Source organism: Carettochelys insculpta, chromosome 15 (genome assembly GCF_033958435.1).
Source record: "Carettochelys insculpta isolate YL-2023 chromosome 15, ASM3395843v1, whole genome shotgun sequence".
In the NCBI taxonomy this organism is placed as follows: domain Eukaryota; kingdom Metazoa; phylum Chordata; order Testudines; family Carettochelyidae; genus Carettochelys; species Carettochelys insculpta.
Genome location: NC_134151.1, coordinates 15,661,287 through 15,687,590, shown reverse-complemented (window position 1 = coordinate 15,687,590; position 26,304 = coordinate 15,661,287). Strand labels below are relative to the sequence as shown.

At 45.7% G+C, this 26,304-nt stretch overlaps 1 protein-coding gene across 1 annotated transcript; it reads left to right on the top strand.

Annotated features, from left to right (window-relative positions):
* On the top strand, window positions 1–24,995 carry GRPEL2 (GrpE like 2, mitochondrial). The gene is made up of 4 exons (XM_075009921.1): window positions 1–120; window positions 12,782–12,938; window positions 17,960–18,041; window positions 20,589–24,995. The coding sequence occupies exons 1-4, from the start codon at window positions 44–46 to the stop codon at window positions 20,942–20,944; spliced, it is 672 nt and encodes a 223-aa protein (XP_074866022.1). The 5' UTR covers window positions 1–43; the 3' UTR covers window positions 20,945–24,995.
* The last annotated feature ends 1,309 nt before the right edge of the window (window positions 24,996–26,304 follow it).

Here is a 26,304-nt window from a genome sequence, read left to right as displayed (position 1 = left end):
GTGTGCGCTCGTGCTAGTGGCTCAGTCCGAGGACGGCGGGAGCATGGCTGGCAGGTCCCTGCGGGAGGCGCAGCAACGCTTCGGCGCGCTGCTGTCGCTCGGCGCCCGGCGGCCCGGCCGGTAAGGCAGGCCCCGGGCTGGGGCTGCGGCCCGTCTACCTGGCCCGGTTACCTGGCCTGGCTGGGGGGCGCGGTGGGGTGCAGCCCGGGCTGAAGCGGGTGCCGGAGGATTGTGGCTTGGGTGCAGTCCTAGTACGCTGTGCACGAAGATGCGTGCGGCCGGGGTCCCTGGTCCCTTGCCCAGGCCGAGCAGGGGGAGTACGGCTTGGGTGTAGCTGCGGTACTGTGCTTAGCGTGGGTGCGGGGTGTCTCTGCCGGGGTCTCTGGGGCCCTGCCCAGTTGGACGGGACGGTGGGTCTGCCTGTTGCAAGCCGCACTGCTGTGGAGGTGGCTCGGGGAGGGGAAAGGCACTGGACCGCAGCCTGCTCAACATGTTAAAATGTGGCCACTGGTCCCAGCTGCTCCACGTTGGGTGCCTGCTTGGGGCCTGGCTTTCAGACCCCCACACCTGCCACTCCCGTGGTCTTTCCTGGGGGGAGCAGGATCAGGCCCTCAAGCTGGGGCCCATTATGTGTGTTGGTATGCTGCACTGTTGCAGTGGGGAGGGCTAGTGGAGACAAGACTCCCTGTGTCTGAATCTGTTATAAAACCTTCCAAGTACACGTGCTTGCACAAGTGTTAACAAAAATGTTTTAAAAGTGGGTCTGGCCCCAGGAGACTGCCTTACACAGGAGCTCTCACTGGTGCAATGAACCTTTGGAAAACATTGGTGAAGCACGCCATGTTTAGGTAGCACTATCTTAATGGACTTGACTAATTAGAAATAAGAGAGACAAAGTGGAGCAGGAATACGTTTTATTGAACCAACTTCTGCTGGTGGAAAAGGATGCTTTCAAGCTTACGCAGAGCCCTTCATGCAGGTGCGTAGTACCTCTCAGCTGGTCCAATAAAAGAGACCAACCTCACATCCCCAATATCCAACCATCAACATGGCTACAACAGCACTGCAAACAATAATCACAAATAACGCAGTACAGAAAGTGGAAGCAAGATGTATTTTCAAAAACTGGTTCTTTCTGGGGATAGTTGAGGTTGCTTCTGAAAGGAAGTGGTTGAATGGTAAATGCAGTAGGCCAATTTCTGTCTTTGCCTCCCACCAACTGTATATGCAATATCTCAGTGTTAGAAAAGCAGACAAGTAGCATGAATACAGTTCTGTGCCTCCATTAGAACTTTGAGAATATATTTAAATTTGTTAATTAGTGTAGTGTTGCTGCTTTGCTCATTAGGTATGTTGCATAATATTTCATATTCTTGAAGTGTTTCTTGGGCTTAGTTTAGCAAAGTTTGAATGCAGTTGTACTGTGTCTTTGATTGGGGCAGTTGACTGATGTTTTGGGTGGTCAAGGAAGACGGATGCTTAATCTGAAGTGTATGTTCTACATAAGCCCCATTTCAGGCTTTGTGTTGAAGGACAACTAGTTCCTTGATGCAAATGCAGGTAGCAGAGAAGAGGAAAGACAAAGGACTCACAGGTTTATTCTAGATTTGTCACTGTCTAAAGGGGAATTAGAAGAAAATGTCAACAGAATAAAATGGAAAGTTCCCATTTGTGGTTTGGGAACTGCTGGATTTGGCATTTGTAGTAAAATATGTCTGGATATCCTCCCCTTCATGCACTTTTTTGTGTATTGGGTATAATTATCCTTGAAAATGTTCTGTCAGCTTGAAATCGGTGTGGCCCCCTGATCTGTCAATGGTTTCAGTGGGATATTCATGACTGACAGTCAAGCACCATCAGGATTGTGAAACCACTCCACAGATGTAAAATGTATCGCACAGCTGTGTTCTCCATCCGGCTAATAAAGTGACTCTTAGGTAGATGATCACATTGCACAGTGACATTCATGTTGGATTGTCTTTCCTGGGTCTTTGAGATGTGAACCTGGGGTATGCCTACCTCACATCCAAAGGGGACACAGAGAGAAACCTGAACTGGGAGCAGAGAAAAAAATATGAGACAAGCTGGGTGTTCAGGAAGTGGGCCAGAGTGTTCTAGGACATCCTGTATGGTGCAAGGAGCAATGGTGCTACGCATCTCCTCACAGACCCACCCTTCTCATCGTTTAACATCTGAGGTTTAAGGGTAATCGGCTTAAAATATACGGATAGAGTCTGGTTTCGAACCCTAAATCCCCTTCTACCCACATTGATCTGCCCTTCTTTGCCATTGGTTTGAGTTTGTCTTTCATCCCCAGCTCAATAATCTGCTCATTCCTTTGGGGATTTCCTCAACACTGTCACTGTCATGTCATAATTTTCTAACTTCCTCATCAAAACAAAAATCAGTCAAGTAGCACTTTAAAGACGAGCAAAATGGTTTATTAGGTGAGCTTTCGTGTGACAGACCCACTTCTTCAGACCATAGCTCACCTAATAAACCATTTTGCTCGTCTTTAAAGTGCTACTTGACTGCTTTTTGTTTTGATAGTGTATAGACTAGCACGGCTTCCTCTCTGTTACTGTTCTAAGTTCCTCATGTGTAATTACTATCTATTCATTGTTGCAGTGATGATGTGGCTATGTTAGTCACAGGGTATTAGAGACACAAGGTGGATGAGGTGATAGATTTTTTTTGTTTTTGTTTTTTGGATCTACTCCTTTGAGTGGAAGAGACAAGCTTTTAAGCTGCATGGATTAACTTCTCTGAAGACGAGCTCTAATAAAAGCTAATATTTCGTCCACCCTCCTCTACCCCTAGTAAAAATGAGGTTAAAACTGTATCTGGAAGCTGGGATTGTATTACACTAGCTGCAGTTGAAACACTTTTGTGTTTGGCATGTGCCTCATAGCTCTTAGGAAGTAGCAAACTGTGCAGCTTTTTCACTATATTCTATTCCATACAGTGGTTCTGAGTACACCTCTTTTAAGCATGGCTCTGAGAGATCTCTTGTTCCATGCCTGCAGCAAGAAGCAGGCTAATCCAAACAACATGTGGAAATTGGGACTTTCGAGAGCGCAAGGGTGTGTTTTAGGGCTTGGATCTGGTTTCACTGGCTGGGAAAGGGAGTCCATGGAGGCAGTTCTCTGCTTCACGTAGGCAGGTTTCTCTGGCTGAAGCACTAGCTCATTTATTCCTCTATTGCGTGCGTACACACCCCCTCCACACCCACGAGTCACATGCAAACAGCTCATTAAACTTCCGTTTCTTGGAAGTGAATGAATAGTCAGATATCCATCTAGGATTTTAAAGCAAAATTTGCCTTGATCTGTGGATTTTAGAACTGTAGGTGTTTGGGCTGCCAATTGGATTTATTTCAAGGCTGTTTTGACTGAATGATTCATCTGTCACGTTTATTAACTTCAGTTGCTGAAGTTAATGTGAATGCAACACGAGAGATGTATACACTTCATTTTTCAAACTTGGGTGATCTGTTTTGAAACCCTAGCTAACATTTTCCCCCACAGTTTTTGCATTTGCTGATCTGCTAATGTTGCCATTAGGGCTGTCTAGGGATTATAAAAATTAATCGTGATTAAGCGTGTGATTAATTGCGGTGCTGCCAGAGTCCGCTGGCCGTGGGGCAGCCCCATGGTGGGGAGCTGGCTGGGACATGGAGCCCTGCTGACATGCAAATTGTAAAGTAGGGCTGTCAGTTAACACATGTTAAGGTCTGTGATTAAAGTGCTTTAATTTTTAATGCCTTCAGTCTGCCCTTCATTAATGGCGGGCATTAACGGGCATTAATTGACAGCCCTAATTGTTATCTTCTTTCTCAAGATCAGCTTGTCATTAACTGCTTGCCATCTGCAACTTTCAGTTCTAAAAACCCACCACCTTAGTTATTTTAATCTCTTCCTCTCTGTCTTGTGATAATGAACTGCATTTTTGTGGCATGACGGTCTAGACAATTGCATTTTTTTTTAATCTCTGTCTCAATGGGATAGTCTCCACTGAGAGGCAAAATTTCATTCACAGTTTCAGAGGCCAGGAGGGACCAATGTGGTCATCAAAGTTCTTGCTAAGCTGCATAGCCATGCAGCTACCCATTCAAAGCCCCCTCTTGCTGTCCCTAGCCCCACCTCAGCTGTCCTTTTTGCCGTAGCTGGCACAGAAGTGGCCAGCGTAACAGGTCCACTCCGTGAACTGTCTCTGACCACCAGGTGTGAGAACAGTGCTTGCAGCGTGCTTCAGTATCTCATCAGCCGCCCCCAGAATACCTGCTAACTGCTTCTGGGGTGCAGGTCGGTGCCCTGGGACAAGCAGGCACCAGGCAGCCTGTCTTAGTGCTGCTGCCCAGCTATGAATCTCCTGCACTCTAAACGCCTCATCCTCAGTCTAACCCTGAAGCCTACACTCCCAGTTCAGGGCCAGTACTCCCCACCCCCCAGCACCTGCACCCTAAACCTCTCATCCCCAGCCCCACCCCAGAGCCTGTGCCCTCACACTCCTGAATCCCAACCCTCTGCCCCAAGCCTGAGCACCTGTCCACACTCAGAACTGCTTGGCTCCAGTCTGTTCAGGCACATCACCTCCAAATTGGTTCACATAGCAAAATTCATTCCACTCGGGTGGGAGAAATGAGAGGAGCACTGATGGTCACCTAGCCTGGTCTGCTGTGTCGCACAGCTCACAGAACTTCTCCCAAAATATTTCTGTTTCCTAGAACATATCTTTGAGGGAAAAAAAATGGGGTCTGTGCATGAGCAAGGGGGCATGAGGGGGCTGGGGATCGACCAATGGAAGCTACCAGGGATGGTACTCACCTGGAGCATTTCACTGCAGCATGCAGAGCCACTTCCTTCCCTGTGCCAGGCAGAGCCCGTAGGCCAAATGCGGTCTGGCTTTCCTTGATTGGGCTTGCAAGGCTCCTGGCTCCCACCATCGTTCTGCATGTCTGGAGCACCGGCACCAGCTCATGCCACTGGAGAGCGGAGGGGGAGAAGAAGCCTTGCAGGCTGGATCGAAGCAAGCCTGTTCCATAAATTCCCCGCTCCTGGGTTGTAAGGATTGCCTAGTGCAGGGGTTTGCAAAGGGCGGGGGGTGGGCCCCCTCTGTGGGGCATGAAATTTCTCAGGCTTGTCCAGCTCATTAAAAATGTTGAACTATGTTACTGTTTTTAGGTAAGTGTATTCACATTTATACACCGATTCACAAAGTTTTTACATTCTACATATTTGTTTGCTTACTCATGCCATAAGGGGGCTGGGTGGGGTTCCATATGAACATAACCAAGGTTTCCATTTGGCTTGGATTACAATTAGAACGGTTAGCAGGGGCTGCTAATTTCAGGGATGGAAAGTGGGGCGCACACAAAAAAAGTTTGCTCACTCCTGGCCTACTGCAAGGAAAGCTGCATCAGGATACCGGGGTTCATACAGCAAACTAATGTGCTGTAGAGTCACACCCTGGTTTGCTGCATGCTAAAAGAGGATGTTTGCCATTCAGATGGTGCACTAAGGACCTAATTAGCAAATATTTATATGTAGATGTGGTTTGAATGGGATTAGGAAGTTTCTGGATTTCTGTCGGTCCTGTAGGACATTGGACAGCCTCTGTTCAAATACAAAAGAGGAGGAGGTGGCCTGCTGAGTGGAGCATAGTAACTCTAGTAGCTGCTAACTCCAGGCAGGCTCCAGTAGCCCCAGGCCTTTGAAACTGGCCCTGGCTCAGCCTGCCAGGATTCTCAGGCGGGGAGTGGCCCTAAACTGCTCAAAGCAGCTGGCTGCTCCATGTAACTCAGCACCGCATGCAATGGGGTGGCCACTTCATGTGCTGCCTCCACCTCCAGCCAAGGGGAGCTGAGAGATTGTGCTGGAAGTGGAGGCAGCCAGTGGGAACAGGCCAATGGGATATTGTGTTGGGGGCAGCCTCCGACAGAAATTAGCCAATGCAGACTGAGTAATTGGGGGCATCCCCCTGTCCCCAGCACAGTTTTTCAGTTCTCAGTGGCTAATTCCCATTGGGGATTGCCCCATGTCACTGGCACAATGTGAACTAGCCAATGTGAGCTTAGATTATGCTGGGGACAGCATGCAAAGCATGGAGCAGATAGTGGCTTTGAGCAGCTTGGGGTTGCAGCAGGCAGGAAGCCTGCCAGCTTGGAGCTGCCTAGGGAAGCATTCTTACCCAGCACCGTCCTTTGGCATGCCACCCTCTCCCATAAACCATTTTCCTGCTGCAGGTGACAACTCCCTCCTAGACCCCTGCTTCACTCAAACACCCTTTCTGGCACCCCAGCCTCCTACCCCAAGCTCCTTTCTGCATCCAACCTCCATCCCGCACCCCCTCCAGAGAAAAGCGGGTGATCACTTGCTCACTTACCCCTCCCCCATCAAAAATTATGGCCCACCCCTGTGCTAACGAATAGTTAGGCTTGAGGGTCATGGCTTGGCGAAAAGCTTTTGGTTACCATGTCAACAAGCCTTTTTAACACAAAAATTGAAAACCTTTGCTGGGGGAGAGCTCAACAGGCACACTCAAGAATTTCAAAGCTTTTTGTTCAGTAGATGCCAATGTGCTTTTTGAATGGAGATTTCTTGGAAGGACAGTTTCCCAAAATAAGAATGGAATCCCAAGTCTGGTGTGGCGCTTGAGAGAATGCTGGGCAGGCTTGGGGCGAGCATGGGACTTGGAGACAGTGAATTGTTGAGTGTCAGGCTGTGTCTACACAACAAAGTTAAGTCGACTTCATGTAAGTCAGCATTGAGCCTCCGATTTAAGTAAGTTGATCTCGAGTGTCCACATTGTGCTTATTGTGTTGGCAGAATGCATTATTGCTAGCAAGGCATGTGTTGATGTGTGCAGAGCTATATGTTCCCCTAACCGCCCGTAAGGCTTTGCAAGTCCAACCCGAAAATTCCACTCAGCCATGTGCACGGTGGAGTAGCTACGTATAATGCAAGTATTGGAGAGGTAGCTGTGTTAGTCTGTAGCTTTGAGAACAACAAGAAGTCCTGTGGCACCTTATAGACTTGTCAGCTCTGGCCCTCCCTTTTACTGGGACCCTACTCTTTAAATACCCCTCTGAAACCAGCCCCACACTTGTGCCTCTGATGAAGCGGGTCTTTGCCCACGAAAGCTTATGCTCCAAAATATCTGTTAGTCTATAAGGTGCCACAGGACTTCTTGTTGTACTTATAATGCAGTTAGCCTCCCATAGTGCACTTATCTGCCTCCCTCCCTGAAATCAATGGCCAACAACATTTTCATGCTTTTTTTGTAGTTTGGTAAGCCAGGGTTTAGCTATATACTATTGTTTTGAGCATTGCCAACATGCTTACCCTTTCCTATAGTTTTTACACATTCAATACAAAAGAGTACATAAACTGAAAGGGGTAGTAGTAGTACTCAAGTGCTGGTGAGCTGTTTCCCTGACATCAACTTGGGATGGCTTGACACGCACATCTTTAGGAATACAGGTCTTTCCAGACTGCAGAATAACTATTGATGTTGAAATGCCATTTGTGACCCTGGGAGAAACACCCTTAATCCTGTCATGAAGCTGTATACCAGCAGCCTGGACAGTGATAATGAGCAGTTCAAGTATAGGCTGAACAAGTGCAGAATGGTGGTGGAAAGCTGCTTACCAACTTAGACCTCAGTGAAACCAATGTATCCATTGTTATTGCTGCCTGCTGCATCCTCCATAATATCTGTGATACGAAGGGAGAACGTTTTCTGTCGGGGTGGAGGGTTGAGGCCAAAGTTTAGCATCTAGATACCTGGGTGATGAGAGCATTTTGAGGGGCTTTGGATCTCCATAAGACATTGCAAAGCAGTTTCAGCATTAAGCCGGAGTAATGTGGTGTTCTGTAATGTTCCTTACCAAGCTGTCCACTTCATTGGATTCTGCTCATCCCAACCCTGTAACCTCGGCTCTCACCAACCACCCTGTGTGGAATGAATGAACAGCTTTTTCTCCTCAATCTGTTCAGTTTGTTTATGCATGCAGAGACAGCAAATAGAAGTAAGATAACTTGGGACAAAGGGGGATAACACGGAGGAGTGAAACAAGGAAACCTTGCTTACAGATGCACTGCAATAACAATCAAAGGGTTGGGAATGAGCTCCTTCTAGTTAGCATTCCTGCTATTTTTTTCCATCCCTGGACAGACAACACTTTATGTGCACCACCAATAGAAACACACGCTGCCCATTGTGCGCACTCTGCTAGTCATCTGGGTGACACCTGAATCTCTTCTAGGTGGCCGCCCAAGTGCTCAACTTACAGGGAACACTGCTTCTGGTCATTGTACTTTCCCTTATGTTGACTGTGAGGGACTGAGATCCACCACAATCTCTTCATAAGTTTAGGTGGAGAGGATATAGAAGTGTGTGGTGATGGCAGCAGGTTCAGCATAGGCTTCAGAGGGACTCTAGCATAAGGTGCCTTTCTTGAACCTCAACTAGATGGCTCAGCATATCTGATTCATAATCATCATAATCAACCACCATGGGCTCAGCGCCCACTGGTGTCTGATGCCTCTGTCACTATTTCCTTCCATCTTTCCCTGCCCAGTGCGGAGCAGCTTAGGTTCTGTAGACTAGCTCTGCATCAGTCTACTATATGATCTACCCATTCTCTGTGAGGTCTGCCTCTCTATTAGAACCGTCCATTATGCCAAATACCAAGGTCTTTGGTTTTTCGTTCATCGTTCATTCTGCAAATGTGCCCGAACAGCTGTAACTTGCGTTGTATAACCTTCTGCAGTAGGTTCTCTTTCAGCTGTATTTTTCGATCTAATTTCTTGTTGGTGACCTTCTGCATCCATCCTATTCTCAGGATCTTTCTATAACAACTGCCCACGAACACTAATATTCTTCTCTTCAAATCTTTTGTTATCACCCATGTCGCACGTCTGTACAACATGTTGAATACACACATTTCAAGATGCTCAGTTTCATTCCTAAGCTAATCGCTTTGCTTTTTCAGATCTTATCCATCACTTTCAAACTTACTCTTGCTTTTGCTATTCTAGTTGCTGTTCCATTTTAGTCTAGAGCATACTTTGTTGCTCCCCAGATACGTGAACTTCTCCATGTTCTGTAGTTCAGTCCCACCTACACTGATCTTTCTTCCTATTTCCTTATCTCCGAATACCGTTTTTTGTTTTATCAATGTTCATAATCGGTTCGTACCACTTCCCTTCCTCGTTCAGCACCTGAACCATTTTCACTAGCTTCTCCTCATCTTCCTCAATGATGACTATGTCATCCACGAACCTCAAGTTATTCATTCTTATCCTGTGCACAGATATCCCTTCTGCCTCTTTAGATGCATGATGAAGATGCTTAGCAATATCGGATCTCCTTGTCTTGTACCTCTACTCGCTCTAAACCAACTTCCCATCTCTCCACGTGTTCTCACCACTGCCTTCTCATTGTCACTGATAACCTTCAACAGCCGTATCAGTCTGCTGTCTACTCTATATGACTCTAACACTGCCCAAGTCACTTTCTGAGCTGTACTGTCAAATAACATGTCTGGTTGCTCCTTCATAATCAACAGCATCTCTTTTTGCATCTTATGCACTTGTTCCCTGATTATTCTTCTGTCCTTGTCCATGTTCATGGAGAGGGTAATTCTCCTGCCCTGAGCTCTTTCTTGTTACTCTTAGCAGTGCACATTAACTCATTAAACATAACCCTCCCAAATTCTTTCCACCTTCTAATCTGGTAAAGTCTCTGTCCCGGTGTGGAGGATGTGTTGACAGACAAGATTTCAGCTGCAAGGAATGCAAGGCATGAGGGTAGCATTAATAGTACATTGTTTCTGGCGCAAGGTTAATATTTTTCATTTAAAAAATACCCTGAACAGTGTTTTCCCCCTAATTTTTCCCTCTTCTGCGTGGAACGAATTTTGTTATGCACCGTTGTGCATGTGATGCCCCAGGGAGAGAGGACTATCTCTCCACAATCACCACAGCTCTAGCAGGCACAGCCGGGGGAGGTTAGTATTGTCTAGCAGCATTACCAATACTTCCACTGCTTACTGGGCTCTTAGGAGAAATTTGGGGTAAATTACAGCTAAGTAACAGCATAGAACACAAAGAGCCAGGACTAGTGGCTGTAAGGAAACTTTATGGGACCATGGAGAACGTGGCCACACCCATAAGTGGTTGGCCAGCCAACTAAAATCATGCTGGATTATGAAAGTTGCCAAATGAGTGCGCTGGATTAGAGCGGTTCAACCTGTGGCGTTGATCAGGCCTGGTTCTGACATGAACTCTCTTGGTGACTTGAAAGACGTTGCTTCTCTGCCTCAGTGTCCCATCTAGAGACTGGGGATGTTAAATAGTGACTTATCTTGTAGGGCAACATTATGTTTAGTGCTGGCCAAAGTCAGACTACATGTAATCGCTAAAAGTTTTGACTGCTTTGCCTGCTTTTCTAGTATTGACTGAAACATCTCGGATCTGATTGGTTGATTTTTTTTTTTTTAATTTTACTTAATTCCTGTGAACTTGAGGAATACGTAGTTTGTATGCAGCATAGTCCAGTTTACTGACTGGTGTTTTTGTAACTTTAGCAGCCAATGTAGCCGCGAGCTTGGGCTAGAATCCATCACCTGGCTCTTGCAGCGTGAATCACCGTAGCTTCGTCTGTTGGCTTTTTAGGTCCACATACTTTTCAATGAGTGAAGCAACTGGGACGCAGGGGCTCAAAGCTCTGTTCTTGCTCTGTTTGCGCCTTCAAGGTTCTGGCTTTTGCCCCTCTGAATAAAATCAGCTTGGACAAGGACAAATGTAAAAGGGCTAAGGGGCAGCTTTCTGCTGAGATACGTTTCAGCTCCTTTCGTGGCCTGTGAAGGATTTGGTAGAAGGCTCTGAAACTGTTAATATACAGAATGCACACATGGTATGTTGAGTCATGCAGAGAGAGCTGTTAGTCTGTACCTTCGCGAAACTAAACCACAATCATGTAGCACTTTAAAGACTAATAAAATAATAATTTATTAGGTGATGGGCTTTCATGGGACAGACCCACTTCATCACGTCTGGGAATTCTGATGAAAGTAAACTGGCGTGACGAAAATATAACAGAAAAAACTTAAATGAAAACTGACAAATCAGCTACCTAGGGCAGAAGGGGAGGCAAAGGGTAGGGAAAAGGAGGGAGAAAATGACTTACTGCAGGTGTCTACTAAGTGAAGCAGCGGTGATCTCAGGCAAGGCACTGCACTTAACAGACACTTGCCACAATTAATTTTCTTCCCCCTCTTTTCCCCCCTTCTGTCCTATGTAGCTGATTTGTCAGTTTTCATTTCATTTTTCTCTGTTATATTTTCATCGTGCCAGTTTACTTTCATCGGAATTCCCAGGTGTGAAGAAGTGGATCTGTCCCACAACAGCTCATCACCTACTAAATTATTTTTGTTAGTCTTTAACGTGCTACTTGGCTGCGTGTTCAGTTACCCAGTGGAGGTGAATCTTAACAGATCTTTGCACAATGGAATTGCAACCATCCGGCATTTACTGCTTTGGAGAACAAGCTCTGTTCTGCCTTGTGGCAAAAACAAAAAAAAAATCAGGCTCATTGAGCAGTAAAGTGGCCCCAGAGAGCACTGATAGGACTAAACAGCAGCCATGTGCATGGATAAGAAGACAGCAAGTCAGTGCATTGGCCCTTCTGTCAGAGGCAGCAGAACTCTTCTGGGACATGACACGGTGCATATACGCTTCCACTCTGGTTGCCGAATCCAGCAGCTGAAACCTACAGTTGGAAGGATCAGGTGGCCTGGATTTGTCCTGGTGTGTAGTTGTCTGTTAGAAGACCCACATGCCTACAGTGTTAGGCCTTGCTGTACCTGGATGTTATCAGAAGCTGCTATAAGTTTGCAGATCTAACATGGACAGTTAAGAAATGTTAGTGCGCTGAAGCCACCATAAAGATAGCTTTGAAAAGGCCAGTGATAGATTTGCCTTGCAAAACTGCTTTTAGAATTTACCATCCCAGGCACAAACTCAGCTCACACACTGGTGCTGCGGGGGGGCTGTTAGAGAAGACACCAGTGGTTATTTGTATGTATTTAAGAAAAAAAAAAAGCTGACTTGCCCATAGCATGTGAATTCAGCATAGCTGTGAAGAGGGATGCCGTACTCTGTGATATGTGATTGACCTGTGATGTACTGTTAAAAACGAAAGGAACTGAGGCTTTCAAAGAAATTTGTCCTGTACAACATCTCCATGTTCCTGTTAGTCCTGCCTCTGTTGGGATTTCACATGCACGCAAAATTTCGTGCCCACAGACAAGATCCCCACATTTAGCGTATGATTTGTTCAGCGGGAATGTGCACGTCTGTTCTCCCATCCCTTGGCTGGATGCATTAAGTAGGGTGTATCATCTTCCCCTCAGCCATATGTTACATAGTCAGGGAAAGAATTCTGAAGTATACACAATTCAATTAATATGCCAAGTTGTTTGTTGTCCACCTGAGCTATATCTGCTTTTTTTTCCTACAGAGCCTATGCAGCACTCTGCATTTGAACTCTGTGTACATATCTCAAATAACTTAGTGTCCGAAAGATGTCAGGCACTGTATTATCTAAGAACTGAAGTGTAGTGTCTGCCTTCCATAGCTGCTTATTTTATACAAGATCCTACCTATGTGTCTTCAAAGAGAATGTGCTTTGAACATGTATCGTGATGCAAAGCAACATCCTTCTGAGCTCTGGGTTATGTTCCTCTTCCTTCTTTCCCTTGACTTTTGTATTTCAGAGATTGCCTGTGTGTCTTCAGTACTGCGGCCCAGCAGAGAAGTACAGGAGATGAGTGTGGTCCAGAGGATCCCTGTGATGAGCCAAGGCATCCCCTTTCCGAGCGAACCCTGCAGCTGAAAGCCAGCAAACTGGAAGAACAAGTCCGTGACTTAACTGTGAGTCTACCATTAGCAGCAACTTGGACTCGGGCCTGGTCTACACTATCCCACACTGTCAGTCTACTTTAGCTATGCTATTTGCATAGCTGAAGTCAACATACTTCCCCCCTGGTGTCTTCTACATGGTAAGATCAATGGGGGCTGCTCTCCAGTCAACGTGAGCGACTCTTTTCATTTTGGTGGCGTACTGGCATTGACCAGAAGGTGCTGGGAGTTTGATGTATTGTGTGATAAATCAATAGCCAATGGATCTGTTACAGCAGCATCGATCTCTAGTGTTGTGTGGATATATCCAAAGTATCTGCATGTTCTCAGGATTCAGCCCCTTCAAAGTGGGAGGGATCATCCATTTCACTGTTAAGCCACCTGTCTGAGTACATTATAGATGCCTTTAATCACAAAGCTTTTCATCAACTCCATACTGTGCCCACACCACCACACAAAGGTACCCATCTATGGATACAGAGTGGAAACCTGCTACCCACTGCATAACAGGAGAAGCCAGTGCCCAATTAGCAAAATGCTTTGTCCTCCTCCAAATCATTAGCTCTTGATGTCTGCTGTTTTTAACTGAGTGGATTGCTTTCTAGGGTTTTCCAGACCGGCCTCTTTTCTGAAATCCTGCTCTCTGAATTCTAGGTACACTGTGTGGTGGACAACTTACTCTTGCTTTAGGTAGCAGAGAAATGTTCCATTTCCTCTATTCTCCCATTTCACTTTCAGTTCCTTCATCTTATCAGAGGCTCGCTCTTGAGTTTTTAGAACGGAGTCACTCATCCCCATCTCTGAAGTTGTAGTCACTGCTGGGCTAACCCACGCCTTCGGCATTTCTGGACTTGGTCTCCTCCCTGTCCTTTCCTTGTGACTCTCCGCAGTTGACAGAGACATCTGTTTCGTATGTTGTGCTGTGTCATCTTAACTGGAATGCCTTCCTACTTCCACCTCAAAGCAATGAGTTGCATCTGTTCTGTAAACCTCCCACGCTGTATTAATTTCAGTGGAATTAAAGGGCCTAAAGAGTCAAAGATGATGATATGTCCTTGTCATCATCCGGTGTGTTGCAGCTCTCCACCTGCTTGGTATCATGGCAACCACCCAGTGGATGATCTTTTTTTACAGAAAAGAAGGGAAAACAGGTATTATGTGAAGTTTTCATTTTAACAACTTGCTTTATTCCCTTTTCTTTTTGCCATATAGTGTTTAGAGGGGAAAATACACTGTCTGATAGTTTTTCAGATGGTATTAAAGATCCTAATAACTGCTCCTTAGGGAAAAGAGGGTTTAACTGAAATGGACTGGAGCTGCTGCTCTTTGTCACTATCTTGTCTCATTTTCCAGAAGACAAAATGAGAGAGAGACAAGAGAGAGGTGGGAACAGCAAAGACAGAAAATGCAACTCCCATCTCAAGAATTGACTTGCACTCTCACTATTGTAGAATCAGAGGCATCATGTACAATCTTATTAGCCACTCTGAGATCTGGCAAACTTGTACCAGCATAGGGGCTGTTCAGAGGATCATTTTTATCTGCTTCTGATTTACAGCCATGTTGCAGATAGTCTTGGACAGCTAAGCCAGACTCTTATCAGAAGGAAAAAGGATAAGGGAAGGAGAGAGACAAACTAACAGGAGGAGAAAAGGAGATATGGGGTATATGAGGGTATCTGACTGTCACATCCCTGGTCATGGTTGGGATTTTGCAAAAGTAGGTGGAGGTGGCTGGTCAGGGCATGTCTCAGGATCAGGATGACAAAGGCCTGACAGTGTTGCAATAGGTTTTGGGATACCAGAAGATTGCAGGCGTGGCAGCCAAGATAGTAAGACTCATCAGTTACTGGCAAACAGATGCTGCTGCTTGTTATTGTTTCCTTCTCCAAAAGTCTTTCCTTTTAAGGATCCCAAAAGGGAATGATGGGAGGAATAGCCCATCCTCTTGGTATGGACTTAATTTCTAGCATCCCGCCTATGGTTCATTGCTTCTCAGTCCTGCACTTTTCTTGTTTATCAGGCGTGATTTAACACAGTGCTTGAGTTACATCAGTAGGCCTTTTTGTTTGGATTAATTCAGACTCTTTGTCTCCCTTTTACATGTTCTGCCATCAACTTTTATTACAGTAAAACCCCAATTATCTGACACCGCCCCCGCCCCCCCAGCAGTGTTGCATAACTAGGGGTTGGAAAATCTCCCCTCAACTCTCTGGCCACCAGGAAGTGGCTCCTAGCAGCCCCGGCTGGCAGGGGCTCCACACCTAGGGCTGCTAGCCCCATGGCATGCCATGCTATGCCATGCCAGCCTCTGTGCATCCTTCCCCCCAACCCCCGCTCCTAATTATCTAATATTTTCAGCTGTCTGACCATCTGTGGGTCCCAGTTATATTGGCTAACTGGGGGTTTACTGTATAATAGATTGTGCCATTTTATGGAGTTCTTCCTTACAGTTGAGTTCTCAGCAAGGGTTAATTTGTAGACCCCATTAGTAGCTGATGCTCTTTTCTCATTTATGGTTCTGTATTGTTTACATTTATAATGGGCTCATCCATTCAGCTACAACAGCCTGAGCAAACAGAGTAGGAGCACACCACCCGTGTATTAACTACATGGACTTTCTCCCCTAGATGGCTTTGTGCTCCTTCATGGACATGCTGTGCCTGAAAGGCAACCAACTCTGGTCTGACAGACTAATGAGGCAGGCAAACAACAGAGTTGAGAGCCTTCTCTTGAAATCACCTGGAGTATCCTGACCCTGTGACAGGTGCTATAAACAAATGTGTTTTATTGAGCAACTCTATTGTCTCTACATCTTCCCAGCAAAAACTGCGTGCAAACAAGAACAAGAGAGTGGCAACAAACGCACCACTGTGTCAAGTGAAAATAGAACTTGTCTGTTGCAAAAGGCTCCATCTCTGCCCTGGCAGGTTCTGAGGAAATGTTACTCTTCACCCAAACACAGACACGGACACACTGGTGCATGTGTGTCCTGGGTCACCAGATCTGTGTTATCACAGTGCCACTGCTGCCCATTGGGGAGAGTGTTAGTTAGCTTTCTGTGGCTGTCTGTGCTAGAGAATCTTTACACATGTGCCACGCTGGCTAACATCAGTTCAGCTACTTTAGTGTGCGCAAGGTTGGCAGCTCTCTATTGCAGCTCTCTTCAGCAACTGTTCTGAGCACTTTTTTCATTACAGTTGTTCCAAGCAAGGTTAATTGACATGGTGCCGAAAAGCTAATCTTCACTTGGGCTGTCACCTCTGGTAACACAGGTCCAGCTGCACTGGTTAGACTTATTGTAGCTACGCCCTTGAGTAGGAAAGGCTAAAGAAGATGGCGAGCTGCAGGGTCTTGCTGGTGATTATCATCCTGATAGCAGCTTACCCCCCTGCACCAGCAAAGTATCAGTTGATGCTGATTCATTGCTAAGACCTCCCACTCAGTTGCTACAGGAACGAATTAGTCAAGAGTTGCAACTTGAATGAGCCAAAAGCAGCAGACTGATCAGAAGATGCGGTGTGGTCTGCTCAGCCTTGTCCAGAATCCTCCTGGTCAGTGACTGGAGTGCTGTTAATCAGCTCCTCGTTTTTCTGACTCGGGCAACGAGCAAGGCCTGTGGGTGAACATGTTCTTCCCACCTGGTAACTTGTGTGACTGGGAATGCCTAGGGCAGAGCAAACTGCAAAGGGGGAGCAGTTGCCCAGTCGGGGGGGTAACGTGGAAGTTAGACTCCCCAGCCAGTTGCAAAAGGTGCTTCTGATCTCCCACATTGGTTGTCAAGAAGCCAAACAAGAAATCACGCAGTCCCTTTTACTGCACTCCAGGTCTCCGGTTCCCATTCAGCACCTATGTCCAGTACAGTGAGAAGTTATTTTTAAAAACTGCTCTCCTACGTAAAATGTTCTTCTGACCCCTTAGGGTCAGCCACATTGCCAGGGTTTGGATCTTACCCAACATACCACACTGCCTCCCAATCCTTTAGTGTCTATAACCACATGTTTGTTATAAAAAAAAAAAAAAAAAAGAGCCAAAAAATATGTTAAAAGGCAAACCAGTGACAACGTCCGTCAGGTTCCTAGAACTACTGCTGAGCTTACTGTCTTGGGTTGGTCACTTGGTCCTTTTTTCATACCTTCGTCTGTAGGAAGCTTACTCCAGAAATAAGAAGCAGAAATTAAGACAAAAATGAGAGGATGCAGCTGACTTTCATATTCCTTCTGCCACTGGCTTCTACTTCCTTTGTCCCAAACACAGGCTGTCAAGCACATAACCCAAAAGGCTCAGAGTTGTGTCCATAGGCATGTCCCTTCATCCCATGCTGAGTCAAGGCATAGCCCTTGCCTTTTCTCAGTGTGTCAGTTGAATAGGGGATGGTTTTGATGGGCCATGAAGCAGGCTAGGCAGTGCATTACCAAATGGTCTGTTGGAGTGACTACACTACAGTGGAAGGTCATGGAAGCAGCTGGTGTCGGCATACCTTAATTCGGACTTCCATACCATCTCCGCTCCGGGAGGTCAAGGGGAGCATTTGTTCCCATTTGACTTCTGTTACTCCTAACGAGGGGCAGGAGTACCAGTCCCAGTGTTGGTGCCTGGTAAGTTCAATTTAATGCGTCCCTACTTGGCATGCTAAATTGAACTCCGGATCATCGATTGCGGCAGGGTGATCTGCCCTATAGTGAAGACATACCCTCAGGAGCATAGCACAAGTTTGTAATGCAGACGTACATATGTATCCGTAACCCAAAATACAAAGTTGATACAAACACATATGTGAGATTAGCAGGGTTGGAAGATTGTAACCATTTTGCAGATATCTTATCTGATGTCTGGTGTAATTTCTCTGCCATTCTACAATCTTGATAATCATAATGTCCTAAAGTGTCCCCCAAATTCCATACAGCATCACAGTTTGCATGGGGGCAGCTGTTGAAATAAACTCTTTGTAGAGTGATGCAGGCTTCTACAGCGTTAGGTGTGCCCGTGTGATGGGTTGCCTTGGCTGATGTCTGCTTGTTGCTGTGTGTGCAGGAACGATACCAGAAAGCCTTGGCGGATTCTGAAAATGTCCGGAGGAGAACACAGAAGTTTGTGGAAGATGCCAAGCTGTTTGGTAAGTGAAGTGTTGCTGCCACTGTGCAGGAGCTGTTTGCTGCCTGTGGCTTGGCCTGGCACACTGCAGATAGTGTAAACAAGCAGCTTCCCTTCCCCATCCCTCTCCTCTTGTTCTTTCTAAAGCCTGTTGTAGTATTTGGCCTGAAGTGACGGGCTGGGCTAGCTAGCTTTTGTGTCTGAATGTTCAACCAAATTCTGGAGGCTTAGCTTGGTGATAGTGCTAGGGATGGCTTCTTTTTGCCAAGGTCCATTTTATAAGGATGATCTATACCAGGGATCAGCAACCCCCAGCAGGGATGCTAAGAGTGCGCCATGAGCCAATTTTCATCTGCACACGAGGCGGGAGCTAAACCCCAGCCCTCCTCCTCCACGCAGCCATCAGCTTGCTTGAAGCCATGCTGCCTGTGGATTAACAAAAGACCAGCTAATGCTACCAACCACCACCTAGGTGGTAAAGCTCTGCATCTTTATTTATTTATTAATGAAGCTGTTGTGAGTAGAACTATTAGGCTGTGTCTACACTAGCTCCCCGCTTTGAAAGGAGCGTGGTAAGTAGGGTGTCGGGAGATTATTAGTGAAGTGCTGTGGTGCATATGCAGCACTTCATTAAGCTAATTCTCCCCTGCAGCAACTTCAAAGTGTTAAACTTCAAAGTGCCGGCTCGCGTGTAGCTGTGGCTAACCTGCCTGTTCTTCAAAGTGCCTAGGCAACTTTGAAATTTAATACTTGGAAGCTGCCACAGGGGAGAGTTAGCTTAATGAAGTGCTGCATATGCACCATAGCACTTCATTAATAATCTCCCAACACCCTACTTACCATGCTCCCTCCAAAGCAGGGAGCTACTGTAGACACACTCTTCGTGACTTTAAAAAAGTATCAGTGGCACTTGGACCATACACAGAGGTCAAAAGGTCAAATTTCGGCACTCCAACTCGGAAAGTTTGCTGATCCTCATCTATGCTAATGAACGATGCCACTCTGGATTTCGGACATGCATTTTTGACATGCTTATGCTGAGCTGGTGTAAGTCAGCATGGCATCGTTGACTTCATTAAAGTTATGATTTACACCAGCTGAGAACTGGCATTGAGAGTTTATTCTATGGCCTGTGTCAAGTCATCAAGCTGTCCTCTCTTTTGTCGTACTGATATCCTCCTCTTCCTTTCATCTCCAGTATGGTACATGCTGGGCTAGAGGCTATCGCTTTCTCAATTAATGTATTCATCATAAAATATTTTTAGTAAATTTAGGATTGGTGAAATGGGCTGGGGACTGATATCTTTGATTATTCGCAGAGCACATGCAACATGAGAAACAGCAGAGCAAGCATTCCACACTCTGCCCTATCAATGTACTTTCAGTTCAGTCCCCATGGAGAATCCAGTCCCAGGCATCTCTGCTTACATGGCCATCAAAAATACTAGTGGTGGTTTTATAGGATGTGGGCACCTGTCAGCTTGGAAAGGGGCTGAATCCACCACTTCCTCTCACATGGCCTGCCAGCCAGTCATCAGATGGAAATTCTAGGGTGCTGCTGATGTGACTTTGATTCAAACCTGAACAAGCTCAGGAGCTCATATCAATCCTGCGCGTTTCCTTTTGTCTCATTAGCTAACACTCATCTGAATGCTGCTAGAGCTTATATGATGCTAGAACACCTGTATTTTCTTTGCTTTGTGTCTACGTGATCTGCTTTGAAATGGCTGTTGCGTACAAGATCCATCTACATTATCAGTGCTGTTAAATTTCTTGAGACCTTTTATAGTGCGTGTTTTAGATTTGGAGGAAATAATAAAGAGTCTGGCTTAGAAATTGGTCAGCTGGGAAGTCAAGGCAGTGGAACAGGCACAGATGCAAGATCAGGTAGACCAGTATCTAGTCTGCTATGGTTTCTTCTTTCTCTTCCTCCTTCAGATTGGTCATCTACATAACTGTCTGAGCCTATTTGTGGAGGAGTATGCAGTGTTTAATTGTTGCCGATGGCTTCCTCTTTCCTTTCCCATCTATCTCAGCTCCCTTTCTGCTGTGTTAGTCAATGAGCTTGACCCTGCCACCAGAGAGAGGGAGGGATTTTGTTAATCTTCATGTCAGATTCCCTACAACCAGAAATATACAGGTGTCCAAAATGTATACACACACAGCCAGGTTTCCTAAGCTTTGGATTCTAGACTGTTATCTGTGTTACCAAGGTTCACCCAAATTCTCCTTTTAATCTCCTAGGTCAGAGGAGCATCATGAAACAGTAATGAGACTCTGATACGTAGCTCTAATTTATTGAACATATATTTCGTAGCTAATTCTCGCATCACTAAGGTCTCTGGGAGCCTATATCAAACTCTTAAGCTCTCTTTATACAGCCCTGAGGCTCAAGTCACAGGAGATGCTGAAGACCCCCAGTTACCTTTGACCTGCAGGCTGTCATCTCTTGGGATCAGACCCTTCCAGAATGGTGTGGGAATATGGTTTGGGCTGATGATAACCTTGCACTATCTAACACTGAGCTGACATTGCTTAACCTCTTGCCTATTTGTATGTGTGGCCGCAGGCATCCAGAGTTTTTGCAAGGACCTGGTGGAGGTAGCAGATATCTTGGAGAAGACCACCGAGAGCGCTGAAAGAGACGCAGAGCCCAGTGATCCGAAACCAGCGCTCACGAAGATCTGTGAAGGCCTGTCCCTCACGGAGGCCAAGTTGCAAAGTGTGTTTGCCAAGCATGGCCTTCAGAAGATGAGCCCCATTGGTGGCAAATATGATCCATATGACCACGAAATAGTCTGCCATGTGCCAGCTGAGGGAATGCAGCCGGGCACAGTGGCACTAGTGACTCAGGATGGTTATAAACTCCACGGCCGTACTATCAGACACGCACATGTTGGTGTGGCAGTAGAGTCACAGGAGTGATGTTGGTGCACCCATTAGGATCTGGGACCTTAATGAGCTGAGGACTCTGGCACACAGTGGCGATAGCAGCTGCATATCTTTATTTATTAAGTTAGGTTTGTATTGTGCATTGGCTTCTTCACAAGGTGCAGTAATCTGGGCTTTACTTCCAAGAGGCCCAATTATTTAATGTTATTTTTCTGAGTGTGTGTGGAGTCATTCTGGGAGTCCTATTTGTCAGATGCATGTGACACTGCTGGCCCCCTTCTCTGTTTGATTCAGGTTTCTGTTAAAACTTGCACTGTGGAAGAGGGACTTGGAGAGAGTATCTGAGAGCCAGAAATTTCTGCCTTCTGATCTCAGCTGTCACATACTCTTCCTGTGGCTGTGCCAAGTCACTTAGCTACCCTGCCTCAGTTTTCCTCTATGTAAAATAGGGGCATAAGTATACTTGCTAACCACCTTGCAGGGTCAATGTGAAGATTAATATTCGAGGTGCACTTTAGAGTTGAAGAAATCTAAGTGCTAAATGTTATTATGAGACTCGTTGTGGTCCTTCTTTTCTGTTTCCCTTAGGCAGAGGGAGCTGTGAAAGATCTGTTGTTTTCAGACAGATTTTTCTCGCCTCTCTTCAAAAAGTACTTTGGGATTAACAAAGCCTTAAGTGTCTTGTATTTCAGTATGAATGAGGTTCAAGTGAAACTTGGTCAATTTTTGCTTTTCAGCTAAGACTTCAGGCCTGTTTGCTTATCACTGCAGTTAACAGTGGGGGTGACATCAGGAAGTGGGACAGGAACTATTCTCAAGCCGCAGACGCAGAGCAAAAGGGTAGGCCTGTTTTCCAAACAAGAAGTATCTGTAAAAGCAGGGAAATCTCCATCCCTCGATCATGTGTGGCAATTTCCACGCACCAGAAATGGTTTAGTCTTCACTGGCCCTGAAAAGGGAAGTGTCGGCTCTTATTTTTTCAAGCCACTGTCTAATTGATACACAGTTAACATCGATGACTTTCCCAACCATAGTTCAGCACCTGTTTCTGGTTGGCTCTGGAGAGCCACCACATTTAGGTGTTAGTTCATTTCTTTTGATGGAAGGAGAAAGAAGCTTTGCAAAAGCTCCAAGTGTCCTTAGATCAGTTGCAGCAACAATTATGAGCAAGTGAGGAGAAGCAGGAATTCAAGTGCTAGCTGAGAGCAGGAGCTGGTCTGGATGGTGAAGAATCATGGGGCATGTGTATCTATGCCAAACACTGCTTGTATGATGCCTTCAGCTAAACTACAAAAGGTGTGGTAAACGCCTCATTGGCGGCATTACTAAATAGAAGCTAATGTGTATTGTGAACTAAATTGGAATCCAAGCCTTATTTAATGACCAGCGCAAGGAATAGTGGGGGAGAAGACTCCAAGCCATCTGCCGCACTATGAAAGGCTTGGAGGGAGAACAGCTGTACTCACAGGGAGCTTCCTGCTAAAGATGGAATTCTTGCCCTCTCACTTGCTATCAAGCCTATGGTCTGTCAGGGGTTTGGACTCTGTCTACTGGAGGTACCAGCTGTAGCTCAGCCCAGTGTTCCTTTCCCAGGCTTTTGCAGATCTCAAGATTACACCCTCCCTCCATTAGCAGCTACGAATTAAGAGGTTCTGGGCAGATTGCATAAACATAGAATATATTCAACCAAGTGAGCTTCTTTCAAAGACAGTCATGACTCTTCTCACATGAGTAGTACAAAACTGCCTCTTACTGACAACATTGTACATAACTCCCTTGGGGTGATTCAGAGTCCTGATTCTTAATTACAAAACACTTAGTGTGTATTTTGTTCATCTTTAAAGTGCTACAGGACTCTGTGTGTGAGTGTGAGAGAGAGACCCCTTTAGGATGTTGAGGTGGGTGTTGAGGAAAGTTCTTGAAATCTGACAAGCTTCAATTTAGGTTTCTTTGCCTATATAATGTCTACAATACTTGCATACCTTACAGAGTGGTTGTGAGGATTAATTTAAGGTATATAAAGTGCTCTGAATGACTTCGACTAAAGTTGCTGGTTTGAGGCGAGGTATCACGATTGTTGTTCCTGGTTTTCTGCTTCTCTTTGAATCTCACAATGTAACTGCTACTAAGCAAATCTCAATGGACCAAATTCCCTAGCAGGAGTTAGATATCTTAGGCTTACTTTGTGTCTGAAAGGCAACTGGATCATACACACATCTCCCTCCTGTTGCAGAGGTTGTCTGAGGTAGGTTGAATGGCTTCCATGGAGGTTCCAGTGCCCTTGCTGTCTTCCCCAGTTTGTATAAAGCTTTCATGCGAAACAAAGGAGCCTGGATTTCTCTTTGGTTTAACTCTTTTGCACTTCAGGCAATTAATACCATGGAGGAATTGGGCCCTTTGGCTTTTTCTTCCCAGTCACTTTATGATGGCCTGACTTGCACACAGAGGTGTGTTAGAAGGGGAAGGCTTGGCCAAGAAGGGAAAATGTGGCATAAACACTAGTCATTTCCACATTAATATACGCATGGATCTTGGAACATGATTAGTTAATGTAGATGACTGGATAACAAATGTGCATTCAGCTGGAGTCATGCGATAAGATAGCAAAAAGAGTAGAAATCAATTTTCACAGTAGAGAGGTTAATAGTGGGGTCCCCCAAGGATCCATACTGGGAGTAGCATTGTACAACATATTTATAAATGGTCTGGAAAAATGTAAACAGAGAAGTGGCAAAGTTTGCAAACAAAACAGTTATTCAAGATTGAGTCCAAAGCTGACTATGAAGCGTTACAAAGAGATCTTACAAAGCTGGTGACTGGGCAACAAAGTGTCATCTGAAATTAAATGATAAGTGTAAAGTAACACGCACAGAAGACATTCTAACTGGACATACAAAATTGTTGGGTGTAAGTTGGCTATTCCCATTCTTAAAAAGCAAGCAGTCCTGTAGCACCCTGAAGACTAACAATTTTATTAGGTAATGAGCTTCCATGAAGTGGGTCTTTTGTGACGCTACAGACTGACATGGCCACCCCTCTGAGACTATTACCAGTCTAGGAAGAGATCTAGGACTCATCATGGATAGTTCTTTGCAAAAACATCTGATCAGGAGCATGCAGGGAAATTGAGAGCAAGTTTAAAACAAACAAGGGTGTCACATTGCACCATCAACCTGTGGGACTCGTTGCCAGGGAATGTTATGACCAAGAATTGACTTAGGTTTGAAAAAGAATTGGACCTATCCTCCAGGAGATTATCCATCAATGGCTGCGAGTTAAGATGGTCAGGAGGCAGGGGTGCCCCTACACCTCTGAGTGCCCTAAGCTGGGACTAGACAAATGGATGGATCACTTGATAAATTTGCTTACTCCATCTGAAGCATCTGACATTGGCCTCTGTCAGAGGAGAGGACGCTGGGCTAGATGCACTAGTCTGACCCAGTGTGGCCATTCTCATGGGCTGTTGGACAGTGGAAATGGCTCTCTGCTCTTGGATTCTTACAACCCTTCTTTATGTTCGTATTCACCTTACGTTATGACCTCATTAGATCTTGTCAGTGTGGCACATTTGCGTTTGAATTCTTCCATGAGGCTCCTAGTGACGCAATCGTGTAAGTTTGACAGCCTGTTTGACTATGCAGTGCAAAATGTGAATGTTGCTATTTGGACCTCAAATTTTTCATGCTTCGTTAACAGACCTGTTGAAATAGCTGTGATAAGTCAGTTGCTATTAACACTCTGATTTTTAAAATGTTTGTGTTTATATTTTAGTATTTTTTTTATTTTAAAGCACAACCTATTTTGATATCACTTGTGCTAAGTCAAATGAACAAAGAATTGCTGATCTCCAAAAAGTGGCATCCTTTTAATTGGTAGGAAACCTTCCTTTTTTTTTTTCCATTTGTTCTGTTCTTATTTACCCAAAGGTTCTAGCTATATGAAAGGGAAATTCATGTAGAAGCATGGGGAGTGGCGGTGCTGATTAATGACAGAGATTTACATTAATGTTGCAATGTGAGAATTTCGTCTAGATGTCTGGATACTGTGCACGCTAATAAATATGGATTTTTTCAGGATTTTTTTTTTTTTTTGGACTATGGAAACGTATTGTCTTTTGTTGGTGCTGTTTAAATGGGGCAGCCCTGTAGGGTTACAGATTTGTAGCTATTCTGTTTCTTGCTCTTCAGAATCAGCTGCATTCAGCAGAGTATTTTAGTGACCCTTTATCTGGTTTCCCAGAATGCCCACCTGCTTATCTCCAGGCAGGCTGTTTCACAGTCCCACAGTCTGTTGTGAAGGATCTAAGCCATTTGGTGATGTGATGGCATTATTACTATCCCATGCTTCCTGGATTGCTTCCCATGTCCGTAAATATAACCCCTGGTCTAAGCCCATCTACATGGAAGAATGCCTTGCACTAGCATTGGATCCTTTTGCGGTATCTCCCAATCCTTCACTTTGCAGATCACTGCCCTTATTTGACATGTTTAGTGCCCCGTCTCTGTACAACAGTGGTCTCTTGTTGCTTTGGTCTGTTGCATTTTGTCCTTTAGGATACCACATACTTCAGCAGGTTTAGTCCTCACGACTCTCTTCAGTAGCTTTCTTGTACAGTATACTGTTACCCCTGTCAGCTGGCACTCCCAGTCATTGCAAGATACACTCTAGTATCTGGGATAGAGGAGGACAGGCTTCCTGCCCCACTTAATGCCTGTCTTATTGTCTCATCCCCTGTCCCACCTCCATGCCTTCATTCATTACAAGGTCTGCCCTCCATTCTGGTTTTGACTGTAGGACACTGATACCTGTGGGTGGTGGGGGGAGGTTCCCACTTCCGTAAGTTTGTCTGCAGCTTTGATTTTTCCCATACAGCACCTCTGCATGGTGGCACCAACAGCTGCTCCAGGCCCAGGGTGAGTGAGGCTGGCTCTGGGCTCCAGCAGGGGAGGGGCCAAGAGTGGAAGGGCTAGGGCCAAGGGCAGTCAGCCCTCAGTGTCACTCAAACCGTGGCACTGGCCCCCACTCCCGGCGCTGTAAAGGGGCCTGAAGCTCTGGCTGCTGCCAAAGTAGCAGCAGCAGGAACTCTGGGACTCTTTGAAATTGCCCCCTTTCCTGCCCCCACCCCTTCATCATGGGCTTGCCTGTGCACTTCTTACCTGAGGCAGCCTCTGCCGTTTAATTCCAAGTGGCCAACATGGGATGAATTCCTGGCTTTACTGTGTAAGGTAGCTGCTGTTCAAAGGAGTCTGGTGAGCAATCAGCAGAGATAAAACCTGCACTTGGTTTGCAGAAACCACTTGCTTGTGGGTGCCACAGCAAGGAATTCTGTGCACTGCTGTTCCCATACTCCGAGGCGAGGAGTGGCAGAGTGTGGCAGCTTAGGTCTAGAGTGG

Bases quoted from the DNA above. Each gene is read 5' to 3' on its own strand.
- GRPEL2 (XM_075009921.1), top strand. From the start codon at position 44: ATGGCTGGCAGGTCCCTGCGGGAGGCGCAGCAACGCTTCGGCGCGCTG. The intron at 12,939-17,959 runs GTGAGTCTACCA...CTGTGTGTGCAG, and splicing joins AACAAGTCCGTGACTTAACT to GAACGATACCAGAAAGCCTT. The intron at 18,042-20,588 runs GTAAGTGAAGTG...GTGTGGCCGCAG, and splicing joins GGAAGATGCCAAGCTGTTTG to GCATCCAGAGTTTTTGCAAG.